Raw genomic sequence first — 14,295 nt, 5'->3', positions numbered from 1 at the left:
TCATTTGGTTGATATTTGACAGATCTGCAGCTATTTCACGAGGGCATATTGATTTTGCTCCTCCAGGATTTTGGGTCCTCAATGTCGTTTTGGCGCTCACTAGACCGCAACATTGTATGAACTCGGTATCATTGATGATCCATACACTAAAGATTTTTAACACTTACAATGAGCCACTATAACAATCAATACTTAACACTCTTTTCCACTTCAATGGCCCGTAGCAGGTTACTATTATTAGGACTGTCAGCAATCATATAACTTTTCGGCGTCGAGCACTTTAAGGAAAACTCCATGCCACCAGATAATGGGCAATTAGGATAGGGTAATTAAGGCACAAACTACAACTCTTCATAAGCCTCTGTCATTCTAAAGTTTGAGTAGTAGTTAAACCTCTACAAACAATATTGATTGGCGCTTAAGGGCTGTTCCTTCTTAAGTTCTACAGGACGAGTTATGTGGTCAGTCGCGAAAAGTCTCATGATTGTTGACTATCCAAGCAGCACTAACCTGCCATGGGTGATTAAAGAAAAGAGGTGTTGGAAAATTATTTTGGTGTCCCGGTGACAGATCCGAGGGGTAAAAATCTTAGGTGAATATAGCTGATGCCAATTTCATAAAATGTTGCAATCTGTTGGTGCTACCCTCATTAGATAATGAGGGTAGCAGTCAGCCTCAGTGGTGTAGTGGTCAAGGCAGTTCGCTGCCAACACTGAGGTCCCGGGTTCAATCCTCGGAGGTGACTGATATTTGAGGACACTCAAATATCAGTCATCGTGACTGTGGATGACTATGCCACTCCAATACTCTGACCCTTCGAGGTAACAAGGTGCGGGAGGGACATAGTCACCGAGTAAGTAATCCGTCTGCACAGTTCGACTGGGTTGTGAAAAATCGGTAATCACTCGTAGTGTGCGCGACTGCCAGCGCTACCTATCAGTGTAGATTGCAACAACACAGTCCAACTCGGTGGAGGCATGGCTGTGCTCCGAAAGTCCGTGCTCTGCAGCGTCTGCCACAGTCTTTGAAAACACCTTCCGTTGCCTATCAGACGGCCGCTGCGCCTTGCGGGAATATAGAGGATACACAATGTGTCAATAGTACGAAGTTAAGTTAAGGAGCACGGTCCAACTTCGGGGTGCACGACAGCAGTTGCCAGTTGCCTTGACGGTGCGCTTGAACTCACTTTAAATGCGACTTGAATGTACATCAAAAATTCAAGTTGGAGGTTGTAGTGGGGTACTCCCTAATTGGTTTTTGGGCAATTTCGAAATAGGTTGTCGGAGCTCCTCGAAAAATAATCGCATTTTTGTGGTTTTTTAGGGGTAAAATAGGAAAATTGGCCTTAGGGCGACAAATTAAACCCCCTCTCCCTCATCCTTGCACTGACCGATCTGAATTTTTAGTATGTTTTCACCTAGTATAAGATGTGACTTTTCTTAAATTTTCATGCCCATTCACAATTTTTTGCCCCCGCGGCAGCGTTGCCAAGTTGCGGACTCCAAAATATCGCATTTGATGATAAAATGAAGGTTTCGAAGTGTGATTTCCATTCAAATTAAAAAATTCAAATCGTAGGATGTAGTAGGGTACTGCCTGATGGGTTTTTGGCCAATTTCGAAATGGAGTGTTTGAGATTTTTGAAAAATTATTGAATTTTTGTGGTTTTTTAAGGGTAAAATAGCACACTGGGCACGGGGCGGCAAATTAAACCTCTTCTCTCTCATCCTTGCCGTGACCGATTTGAACTTTTAGTATGTATTAACCTGGTATAAGATGTGACTTTTCTGAAATTTTCATGCCCATGCAAAATCTTTTGCCCCCGCGGCAGCGTTGCCAAATTGCGGACTCAAAAATATCGAATTTGATGATAAAATGAAGGTTTCGAGGTGTGATTTCCTCCAAAATTTCACGAAAAATGTGCAATTTGAGAGTTTTCGATAAGATTAAGCATATTTGAACAATTTAAAGTTGCAGCGTTGCCAGCTTCACGATTTAAAATTCGTCAAAATGATCCAAATCGCGTTACAACCTCAAGGTCTGGATTTTTATTTCGTTTAGAATTGGTCATTACGGTTCTTCTGTACTCTAAACGAAATAAAAATCCAGACCTTGAGGTTGTAACGCGATTTGGATCATTTTGACGAATTTTAAATCGTGAAGCTGGCAACGCTGCAACTTTAAATTGTTCAAATATGCTTAATCTTATCGAAAACTCTCAAATTGCACATTTTTCGTGAAATTTTGGAGGAAATCACACCTCGAAACCTTCATTTTATCATCAAATTCGATATTTTTGAGTCCGCAATTTGGCAACGCTGCCGCGGGGGCAAAAGATTTTGCATGGGCATGAAAATTTCAGAAAAGTCACATCTTATACCAGGTTAATACATACTAAAAGTTCAAATCGGTCACGGCAAGGATGAGAGAGAAGAGGTTTAATTTGCCGCCCCGTGCCCAGTGTGCTATTTTACCCTTAAAAAACCACAAAAATTCAATAATTTTTCAAAAATCTCAAACACTCCATTTCGAAATTGGCCAAAAACCCATCAGGCAGTACCCTACTACATCCTACGATTTGAATTTTTTAATTTGAATGGAAATCACACTTCGAAACCTTCATTTTATCATCAAATGCGATATTTTGGAGTCCGCAACTTGGCAACGCTGCCGCGGGGGCAAAAAATTGTGAATGGGCATGAAAATTTAAGAAAAGTCACATCTTATACTAGGTGAAAACATACTAAAAATTCAGATCGGTCAGTGCAAGGATGAGGGAGAGGGGGTTTAATTTGTCGCCCTAAGGCCAATTTTCCTATTTTACCCCTAAAAAACCACAAAAATGCGATTATTTTTCGAGGAGCTCCGACAACCTATTTCGAAATTGCCCAAAAACCAATCAGGGAGTACCCCACTACAACCTCCAACTTGAATTTTTGATGTACATTCAAGTCGCATTTAAAGTGAGTTCAAGCGCACCGTGCTTGGCCCCTTGAGGGCGCCTCGCCGGCCAGCTCGGCCTTACTTACTTACTTACTTACTTACTTAATGAGGATAGCACCAACATAGAGGACTGAAAATCCTGAAGGGGTGAAATCAAAATGGCTTGCCCCCGTAAAATCACTGTAGACCTGTCAATTTTCAACCAAATGAGCTCATCTTGGTTTTGTCCTAAGGCTAATGAGTTACTATAGAGTTTTCTACAGATTGCAAGTCGATAAATTGTATAGTTCTTGAGGACAAGGTCAATAGGAAGTTGTTTTGGGACAGCCTATGTAGTTATTAGGTTTAGATTGTCAAAGAAGTCAGGGCATCTTCAATGAATATTCTTCACATCTCGAGCGCTCTTTTTCAATGAATTAAGAGCAAACAAACCGATGCCTTTTCGGGAAAAGTTTCTGTTTAGTGAACACGTTTAGTTGACTGATAGAGGGTCTCTATTATATTTTGTTTCAGGTTCTGGTCCATTTTAACTCCCAATTCCTTCATTTAGGTATTCACATGGGATTGAATTATTACTTTCGACCAGATTCACTACGATGTCTAATGTAATGTGCAGGATTTGGAAAAACGAATTACTAACTTTCTACAGATCATTTACAGACTTATGCAAAGCCTTATTGTGATCGATATACCTATTGGTACTTCATAAGTAGGTAAAGCCCTTAGAACAGAGTATAACGAGGGGGTTACCCTAGGGTGGGGCTTATTTTCGTCATGTAGGAAAATCAACGCGGTCCGGATGGCAATCCATGCTATCTATGAAAATAATAGGCTGTATAAAATTTGAACCAATTTGAAGCATTTTGAGTTGATGCTCAAAGGGATCAAAACTAAGGGGCAAAATTACATTGGTTTAAATGGGCGGAAAAATGCCTGATCTGCGAAAATGCGTTTTTCGGATCTAAAATGCGCTTAAATGAAGAAAACCTGACCAGCTCTTAGAGAGGCATCTAGGGGCCCATTTAAAACGAAAAAATCACACTTGTGACCCATGGGTGAAGGTGGGGGGGGGGGGATTACTCGAGTGCAAGATAAAATACATCCTCCATTTTCGTTCCACGCTTGAGAAATATACGTGAGGCAACATTGTAAAGGGCCAAGTATAGTTCTCAAGGGCTGAAACAACTATTATACATTATTTCTCATCAAGTGGTGGGATACATTTGCCTCTTCAACTTCGGAAAACTTATTTTGAGTTCGATCAGAAACTCTCAAAAGCGATCACTTGGCTGCGGGCGCGGCGCCTTAAAACCAGCTTTGCCGTGACCCCCCCTGTCCCCACTCATGGGTCAAAAGTGTGATTTTCTGATTTTAAATGGGCCCCTAGATGCTTCTCTAAGAGCTGGTCAGGTTTTCTTCATTTAAGCGCATTTTAGATCCATTTTCGCAGATCAGGCGTTTTGCCGCCCATTTAAACCAATGTAATTTTGCCTCTTAGTTTTGATCCCTTTGAGCATCTACTCAAAATGCTTCAAATTGGTTCAAATTTTATACAGCCTATTATTTTCATAGATAGCATCAATTGCCACCCAGATCTTGTCGATTTTCCTACATGACGAAAATAAGCCTATAAAAAGTTATTGCCCCTATACAAATAAGGTTTGAAAAAAATAAAAAACGGAATGAATCTATGATAAAATTTGATGACAAAATAATACCCAGGCATTCATAAATATTGAAATTTACAGATTACAGCAGATTTAAAAAACAGGCAGGTAAAATGTCATCGTGTGAAAGAGGCAAAACTTACAGTTATTTACAGTGCAAGAGAAAGTTTCCCATAATTGATTATTTTCATCGGAAAAAGCAGGAGCGCTGTTAAACTACGTTCAGTGACAAAATTTGCTGAATATTATACATAATTTGGAAAAGAAAATAAATGAAATAAAAAAATAAAACTTCTGGGGTGAGGGAGGAGAGGACCTTTTATTTTAGAAACTTGCTTTCAAGAATGAAATCAGGATATTAGTTCTGCATCAGAATAAAAAGTAGCTTCTTTAGGATATTTATAGAAAAACCCCTAGGTCCTTTGAGGGGTCCAGTCTCTGCACTTACGAATGAAAATCAAGGCTGTAGCTGAGAGGTGTTTTAGAACAAACACTGCTGATTTTCAGTTCAGTGATAATTTTAGCAGTCAGAATGTGAATATGAGATTTGGCATCGCACTGTGGGCCAGGGAGGCCCGTTTTTAAGGTAAAAATACCGTTTTTAAGAGTGTCCAGTATTGTATTAATGATGAGGAATTCGTTAAAAGGCCTCTCTAAGGGATAAGGATTCATCAAAATTTCATCGAATAATCGCCCAACAGCGATATGTTGGAGGGGGGAACTTGGGTACCTCTCACTTTCCACGTATAATATATGGAAGCGCGTCCTGAACTGCAACCGTGTAAGGTCTTATCACCGCTCAGCGGTTGTGCAGGATGAAAATTTGTTCACTAGGACTTCTTCTCCTAAGAAAGAGCTGTCATTTGATGTATACACTTTTTTCATTGCGCACTTTTCACTGTCCAAAAAGCTTGTTAGAAAATGTGCCTAATAAATCTTAAAAATTCCATCGAAAAAGCTTTCTGCAGTTTTTTCTTTAAGTTTCTTTAGAGTTTTAACGCCAGATACTTTTTCTTCAAATCCCCAACATTCATTTGCACCACAGCTTTGCTGCGGGAAACTGCGGGAAACCCATTTTTTAAATTTTTTTTAAAAAAAAGTTGACTCACCAAAAATAGGATTAAGTTCTTGTTTCACATATATGTATTAGATATCGAACAGTAAATCAATTCTTCCGAGTGAATAGTAATAATAGTATGAAATTGAGTTGATACGCTTTTGAGGGTGCGCACTTTTTCCATGGTTGCCACATTTTTTCGTATTTAATAAGTGCAAAAAAGGTTCTCAGATGAGACGACATTATAAATCTGTCTGTCATTCTGTCTTTCATAATTTTCTTCTTTTCCGTAAGTGAAATTCTTAATACTACCATACGGGTATTATATGTGACGCAGCAGGACAAAATGCGCCTTTAAATGAAAACTGAAATGGGTCTGTTGCACTCAGGAGGGATTTGGAGTTTAATGAGCCAATCCTATGTAAATTTTCACGAGAAAACGGTTGGTGTGGTTAAAAACACTCTTAGTTTGATATTAAAGCTGCAGAAGCTAAATAAAGTTCAAAGTTCCAACCGAGGCCTCTCATTGGTCGTCTACGCCACAACTTGCAATCTTATTTCCCGCCGTTTCGACGCACCTGTGTTTCCCACAGATTAGTCCAGATCGCTAACATCGGCGGAGGAGCGTGAGTAGTTTTGTGAGCGCCATTGGCGGGAAAATCCATGGGCATTTAAAACTAGGAACCAAAACTGAAATTTTGGCTATTTTCAGCAGATTTTCGGCGGGAGAATACTTCTTTTTCAGATTTTTGTGGGATGAAACGTTCCGAAGAATTCAAGAATTAGTTTCTCAGTAGAATTTATGTGGTTCAATATTTCCAGATTAAATAATTAAGGTGGAAATAAATAAAGAAGGAGAATTAATTAAAATACGAGTAAACAAGGCTAAAAATTATTGAAACACTAAAAGGTAAGACGTTTCGAGCTGCTTCCAGCTCATTTTCAGCTGCAAAAACACATAAAAACAAGTAAAAAATTGAGTGGCGACCTGACCTCAGCCGTTATCACGTAACCACTCATAATAACGGCTGGGGTCAGGTCGCCACTCAATTTTTTACTTGTTTTTGCAGCTGAAAATGAGCTGGTAGCAGCTCGAAACGTCCTGCCTTTAAGTGTTTCAATAATTTTTAGCCTTGTTTACCCGTATTTTAATTAATTCTCCTTCTTTATTCGTATAATCGGGCTATGTTTTTGTGCTTTATCGGTGGAAATAAACAAATCAGAGTTCATCAGTATACTGAGTAGATAACATTATTGAAAAAATTTGCAGATTATAATATATCATATTTTTGAAGTTTAAAGCCTTAGAAACCGAAAATTAAAGCAAAATCCTGCCAAAATGAGACTTTTGGTTCCTAGTTTTGAATTCCCGCCAGGCCCCCATGAGAGCAGTTAATTGCTACCAACTGTTGTAAGAATATTGGAACAGAATACTTAGCATAACAGTACTTGATAAAATCTTATTTGATCAAAAACCATTATTACACATTACTATTTATACTTTTTTCAAGCTTTATAATCAGATTCAATAGGAAATTTCTCTCGATCTGGTCAAGTTCTTTCACTACTGGTAGTGCCATCAATTTTCTAAAGTTGCCTAACCTGTAGCAAAAATTACTCACGCTTCTGAAGCATTGGCTAGACTGGATGTTAGCGATCTGGACTAATCTGTGGTGTTTCCCTTTCCCCATACCATGAGGTATCCAAAGTCGTTTTTCTAAAACGAATTTCGGTCAATATTTAACTTATTTCACCAAATTTTCTTGCAGATATCAGTTCTTCACATCCTCTACTTTACAACTTTATCTACGAATGTGTTAAAATCGCATCATATAAAAGCTTAATACATGTAAGGAAGTCCCGAAAGTGTGGTTATGTATGTCTCCCTTTAGGGGGTTTCGCTGGTCAAGTTAATGCTGTTTGCTCAAATACATCAACGCATGTATTGGATATATTGTGTAAAACCAAGTTTTTATTCATTACTTGACTCTTAATGATGACTTACGGTCCCAGTATTTCAGTGCAAATGATGTATGAGTGAGGTATTCCTAATCTGTCCTGCACTTACTGCAACAGCTATCTTTCATTGGAAGTTTTAAAGATATGATGGAAACTATTGACTTAAATATTTACCCCTGATATCATACCTGTATAGTTTTTGTAAATCCTCTTTGCATCATTAGTTGTAAGTAATTATTAAAATACCATACATTCATCCAAACAGGCACTGGACTGATCGGAGGGGTAATAACTCCTCAACCGGGCGGGTGATTAAGGACCTCCAACAGTTCATAGCTGGTGCTTGGTTGGCAGAGAATCTTACCTTATGTAAAATTAATGGTATTTTCAACTTATTTACTTATGAGCAGACAGATTTAAACAAGTAAATATCTTCAAATGAGTACGTTGTCCCTCAGCTAGTCGGCTAGCGCAGCTGAGCGAGACACATTTCATGCAAAAAAGTAGAATCTAAGGATCCAATATCCAATGAATCAGATTCAGAAAGCTGCATCATGCCACGGCAGATAGTTTCTAGGAATAAGGAACCTAAAACTACATTCAGAGTACATTCAAAACTACATGAGAGTTTTACCATGAAAAGAGGACTTATATGTATCCCAGATAAGATTGTAAACATAACCTCACTTTCGTGACATGCTTTGATACATCGGAAATAATTAAATCATCTGACGCGATTTGTAAGTAACTAGGGATGTTTTTATTTACTAGGAATGTTTTTATCAACTAGGGAGTATAAAGAGTCTATTATCGCAAGAAAATTTGATGAATACGGCCTCCAACAGTCTGATAATTCCTTTTGAAAATTTGCCTCTTGATTCCTTATGGGGAAATTCGTGTATTTGTAAAATAAACAAACGTGGGGTGTTGGTTGTGACGTCACAAAATGGCTTCACTCTCCCGTCATTTGTAGTTTTAAATTTTCCCGCCAAAATTTTTTGAACTTTTATGAGCATTTTTGGGGTGTTTGGGGGGTCCAAAAATTCTGGGAAAAATTCATGAAGCTCAAAATGATGCACTTTATTAGAAAATGAATTAAAAAAAATAGGTGCAACAGACCCATTGTTTAGTACATCAGAAAACAGTTAGAGGGTAAAAAAAAACCCACACTACATTAGTTTTCGATGATGATAATTCCTCATGTAATATTCTGAAGGGCATTGGGTCAATCTTTCAAGCCATGATTTGCGTTATTAATAATGTAAGCATTTAAGGTGGATCGTTCCTTAAGATACGTAATAGTGCAGACAAACTTTAACTGCTATTTACTAGGAAAACTTGTTTTTCTCCCTCGGACTTTTAAATGCTGCAAAGTGGTCAAATTTCGGAATTTTTCAGTTATATCTTTGTGCCAACTAATGCAGAACTAACCCTTCTAACCCATGGCACAGTTAACCTTAAGGCAAATTTTTTCCTGCTGCTTCACTTATGACGTTTGGTTTCCTAAATGTAATTGTGTCTTTTCACATACCACACGATCACAGCAACTCGCCTACGGTTTTTGTGCTTCTCAAATGTATTGACGATTTCAATCGCACTAAAAGCTGCTATTGTTGACTAGCTCAATCGACGGCAAGTCCGTGGATATTTGAATTCAGATCTGGTTTGGTATAAAACTTTTTTTTTCTTTTTTTTTTATTATTATTTAAATTTCTGAATTTTGAGCTTAGCCGATAATTGGTAAACATTTGGGCGGAATTGATTTAAGTCCAAGAATGTTGCACCAAATGCAAGAGTGGTAAAAAGATACTGTTCAGCTGACCGTCATTTCCATTAAACGTTGTAAGTAATTATTGTCCATTCTCATGCCTAGCGCCTCTGAAGAAAATTCATAGAATGCCTCTTTGATCCTCTGACAATCATGTCAGTATCAACTTGATAGCTTACAACAGCAAAACAAAGAATCGTTAAACCATGCAGGGCATTACTTAACAAAATTATTCTTTTCATTTAAACATGGTAACCTACAAGAAGCAATAAAGCGAGGAGACAGTGACAAATAAATACAGAACAAAAAAATTAACATATGAAGCGTTCCTCTGTGAACATTCTCGTCTTTTATTCTTCTAATTTTAACAATATTAGATCATTTTCCAGACTCTTCTTGGCCACTTTCAAGTTCTCAATTTTGTTTTTGAAAGTTTCTCCAGCGTTGAAATGGTTTCTAATCCCAGTGCGATTGCTCGAAAAAAGGAATCATCACCGGACTAGCTTAAATCCACATAAAATACTTTTTTTGTAATTTTTGAACAAATCTGATATCAAATTCGAGTTCAGCGACCCAAAAAACCCCCTCAAATTAAAACTTAGTGATTTTCGTTCGGATTTAGCCGAGATATCAATTATTCTCGCGCAACCAGCACCTCTGGCCCACAGTGCATCGACCAAAATAGTGACGTATCAATACCAACACTTAGATATACAAAGTGTCCAAGAGCTAAACGGCGAGAATGCAGGAGCGAGTCCTTAGGGTCAAAATAAGACTTTATTTTCAAAAACGGTTTTTTCTAAAAAAGAATTTTGGGGGAAGTCAAAAATTTTTTTGAATTTTTACAATGGTTATGAACTAAATTCATGATAAATGAGTATCCTTCATAATTTTGGATAAAATTAATACATTTACAAAGAAAATCAACGGTTAAATAAGCAATTAAACATGGGATCCGCTCAGTTTATTTTGGCTTGTACATGAACAATAATCACATTTCTAACTCCCCCAATCTGAATCTAAAGGAATCAAGATCCTAAACTGACTTAAACAGGTGCAAGACTGCAGTACAGCAATCAGTAATGCAGCTGACAACTCATTTCTCACTAAAATGTTTGTCAGACTGAAAGCATTTTTTGCTTTCTCCGCGGGAAAAAAGTTATTATCACCTAAATCTTTATCAGGTTTGGGGATACGAAAGCCTACCTTGTAACGAACTCAGAGCATTGTACAAAATGCTACATAAAAAAATAAAAACAAAATGACTGACAATGCATGAATTAATGATACGTAAATTATAACATAAGAAATAAAAACACTCACCCCAACTTTGCGTAAGAGATCGCCAACAATATTCATTGCAGAAATTTTTGTGGGCGTCGTAATACCAGGACTTGCAGCATAACCTGAAATTGAACAAAGAGAAAAGAAATAAGAGAGAGAGGGTGACGCTTATTCAATGGAAATTGGAATTTTTTTGGTAGGTTTGGGACTCACTAAAATTACTAAATTGTCTGCACCAGAATCAGATTCTACACAAGTGAAATGATCTGATAACTGGATAGTATTAGCTTGAGAAAATATGTTTAGAAATTTTTCATATCAAATGAGTGACAACAAATAAAAACTGGCGAGTAAAAGATGTTAGGTAGTGAAAAGAATAGAAGTCAATAATAATCATCAGTTTACAATCTACTGAAAAAAAAGAGAAAAAAATGGTGCATACGCCTACACAGCTCTAAAATTCCATGAGAGAGTTAAAGAAAGACATTGAAAAGAGGCTGAAACTGGACTTTAACTTTTGAAGGAAAATATGTTTTTATCAGTATCATACACTTTGAACTTTGAATCATGTTTTTCATAAATTGTACTTAATATACTAATTTAGTGGATTGTTGTGATGGGTCAATGCCCTGATTCCCCCAACTTGAAAAAAATGAAAATAAAATAGAAGTAACTAATAAAAAGAAGACTTCTTACCAATCGCACTAGTGGTGAGACACTGTTTCATAACTTAGTAGCATTGAAACGATATTTTTAAAAAAAAAGGTTTGTTTCCCAGATAGTTTCTTCATACCTGCGTTTTGTTTTTCTGCAACTTGCCACTCGGTCCATTTTCTTAGAAAGGCTTTTATCCTTAGTTACTTAGGTATCTTAAATTCTTTCAATTTTGAATGAGATAAACCCTATTGGCATATTATCGATTTTGAGACCTGACACTACGATAAAATTCGATGAATTATTTTTTTTCTTGCCATGAATCATAAATGGTTTACCTTTCTTCTATGCCACTGGTTATTTTGCTTTATACCCATTCTAACAATTTATTACTGTGCAAGAAAAATTTCTCTGCTTTTCCGCTATATATATTTTCTTCAGTGAGTGAAAAACGAACAACTGAATAAAACGTATTCTGCAAAGCTTTCCATGTTGAGTAAAGATGAATTACTTCTAAAATTTATGATACCATTTAAGATGAGAAGCACCATTATGCCTAAAACTGAAGTTTGTGCCTGATAAACAAGGCCAGATATCATGATATGAAGGCAAACAAAATTTGCTGCACCCCTTACTGAAAATGTGCTTTGAATGTGAGGAGACTCCGAGAGGAAAAACCTTATTTTGTAAGACACAAAGATTCAAGAGATTAACAGGTTTCTTCTCCCTCCCTCGATTTCAGGAATATGAAAGCTTCAAAAAAGCTACTATACCTGGATATAAGTTGGAACTTTGACAGCAAATGAAATGAACTTCAACCATAAAATAATCAAATGATTCCACTTTAAGAGATATTGGACACAAATGAGAAATTAAAATTTTTGATCTGTCACGTTATGTCTTTGATCTAAAATAGTCAACCTACACCTTTAATTTTTAGCTTGAAATTTCAATGCCCTAAAACTTTGTCCCAACGGGTATTTTTCTTTTTCCTTTTGCAGCAATTTGACCTTGTAAACCTATCTTCCAAATAAGACTTCAATAACTCCTCAAAAATTGAATTATAAAGGCAAACAGGGTGTGATTTAGTTTTAATTTAATTATTTGTGTGCAAAATCATAACTCAAATTTGGTTTCTGAAATATTCCCGAGTTCCTTTCGTACCAGGATGGAAACTTTAACTCGTTCAAAATTGTACTACAACCCAGAAGCGATCTTGCAAGGCACATTCTCTTATCTGGATCTGCGTTTAAAAAAGGATAGTTGACAGGATGCTTTTTCATAGAATTACAAAAAGAATTTGTTTTGATCAGATTCTGAACGGTTTTCATCTTTGTGGAGGATACATGCAAAAAAGGTTTGAAACTTTTCGGATTTCCGTTCATGTCATCTTTCCCATGGAGGATCCTGAGGATTTTCCAGGGTCATTTTCCCCCTACTTAGATTGCCTCTACCCGTATGTCCTAGGTAAGACAATGTGGGTAGTTCTTTATGGGAATTTTTAAAGTTGGGAACATAACATGTCCATTTCCGATTGGGTCCTGGCAGGTGAACTTTCTTACAGAATCGAAGGGTCATCAGAGAATGGACTTAATAGTTTTTGATTATAACTGATGCTTTTGATATTTCAAATTATGATTGCCTTCAAGTTTTACTCAAAAACATTTTAAAAAATTCTAATCCAGACTTGGCAGAAACTTGTCTTAAGGGAGTCACAGTACATTATAAACACTTTTAATGCGGTCAACATACCACAAACGATTTTTTTGCGGAAATGTCAACTAGAAGGCCTACTGATTGAGGAACAACAAACCACGAAATCTGTAGTTTGGCCGTTTTTGAGAAAATGCGATTTTTCACTTTATGGGCGGGAATTTCGGGTCAAGGCGCTGAAAAAGTCAAGTTAGGCTGCTTTTGCGGCTCGAAAATACATATCCTATACATTTTTAGTCAATCAAGTGTCAGTAGATAGCTGTTCGTGCATATTGCCCAAAATTCATATCTTTAAATCCACGACTTTCGGGTTTTTGGGGGGTTAGTCAAGGAGAATAAATCCGAAAAAAAGAGGGTTAACCCGGAACAAATTGCTTAACAAACTTTTCCTATGTAAACGTCTTAAGTAGGTCCTATTGAAGAACATACCAAAAGTTTACTACGGTTCGATCCCGGAGCATCCCCCCAAATTGCCTACATTTCAAAATGGCGACCATCATAAGGCCTCTGGGAGTTCGATTTTTTTAAAAATACGCATACAGTGTCATGTGTGGTGTCGATTCCAATGTTATTTTGGTCGTAGATTTCAGATATGAAGTCAAAAAAGTCTCCCGGTCAAAAGGGGGTACCCCAAGTCCAAAATGGCAGTCAATTTTGAAAGACAAGAGGGTGGATTTTTAAAAAGTTCGCGTTATAATGCAAGTGAGGTATCATTTCTTATGTAATGTTGGTCATAGATTTCATTTATGAAGTCATAAAATCCCTCAAGTCAAAGGAATTGCTCCAAATGCCAAGATGGCGGCCAGATTTGAAAGGCAGGAGGGTGAATAATTCAGGCTGATATCAGTCTGACTCAGGGTAGTTTATGAAACATAGCCTGACGTCAGGTGGATTCACTTTTACTAGAGATGTCACGTAAACATTTCTAAAATTCACCCTCTTGCCCAGAGACAAGAGACCCTCCACTAGTATCTTGGCCATGGTGGAAGCTTTTACTTTTGAGACTTCAGCATTCTACTGTTGACTTACCTACATGGTTGATGTTCAACAACGTATTGGCAGTTTCGTTTTGCAAACAAGCCGAAAATGGCCGACGTTTGGGAAAGTTGTTTGGCTCATGACGTCATCCGAAGCTCATCATTGACCATGTAGGTAAGTCAACAGCCGAAACTAGGATGATGACTGTTGCTCCCTAGTAATTGTCCATAAGGAATTGTTGAAACCCCGAAAGTAAAAGCTTCCACCTGTCG

At 37.3% G+C, this 14,295-nt stretch overlaps 1 protein-coding gene across 4 annotated transcripts in view; it reads right to left on the bottom strand.

Moving 5' to 3' along the window:
• Window positions 1-14,295, bottom strand: part of nudE (Nuclear distribution protein nudE) — a 98,574-nt gene that overhangs the window by 25,706 nt on the left and 58,573 nt on the right. For all 4 annotated transcript variants that reach the window (XR_011899195.1, XR_011899197.1, XR_011899196.1 and 1 more), the window contains one exon: window positions 10,718-10,800. Coding sequence is in view for 1 of the 4 variants with exons in the window: in XM_072296377.1 (XP_072152478.1) it covers window positions 10,718-10,800 (83 nt within the window). In the remaining 3 variants the exon portion in view is untranslated. The remainder of the gene's footprint in view (window positions 1-10,717; window positions 10,801-14,295) is intronic.

The sequence above is a fragment of the Bemisia tabaci genome, chromosome 2, assembly GCF_918797505.1.
Source record: "Bemisia tabaci chromosome 2, PGI_BMITA_v3".
In the NCBI taxonomy this organism is placed as follows: Eukaryota; Metazoa; Arthropoda; class Insecta; order Hemiptera; family Aleyrodidae; genus Bemisia; species Bemisia tabaci.
The sequence above is the reverse complement of the archived record's forward strand: the minus strand, read 5'-3'. Positions and strand labels throughout refer to the sequence as shown.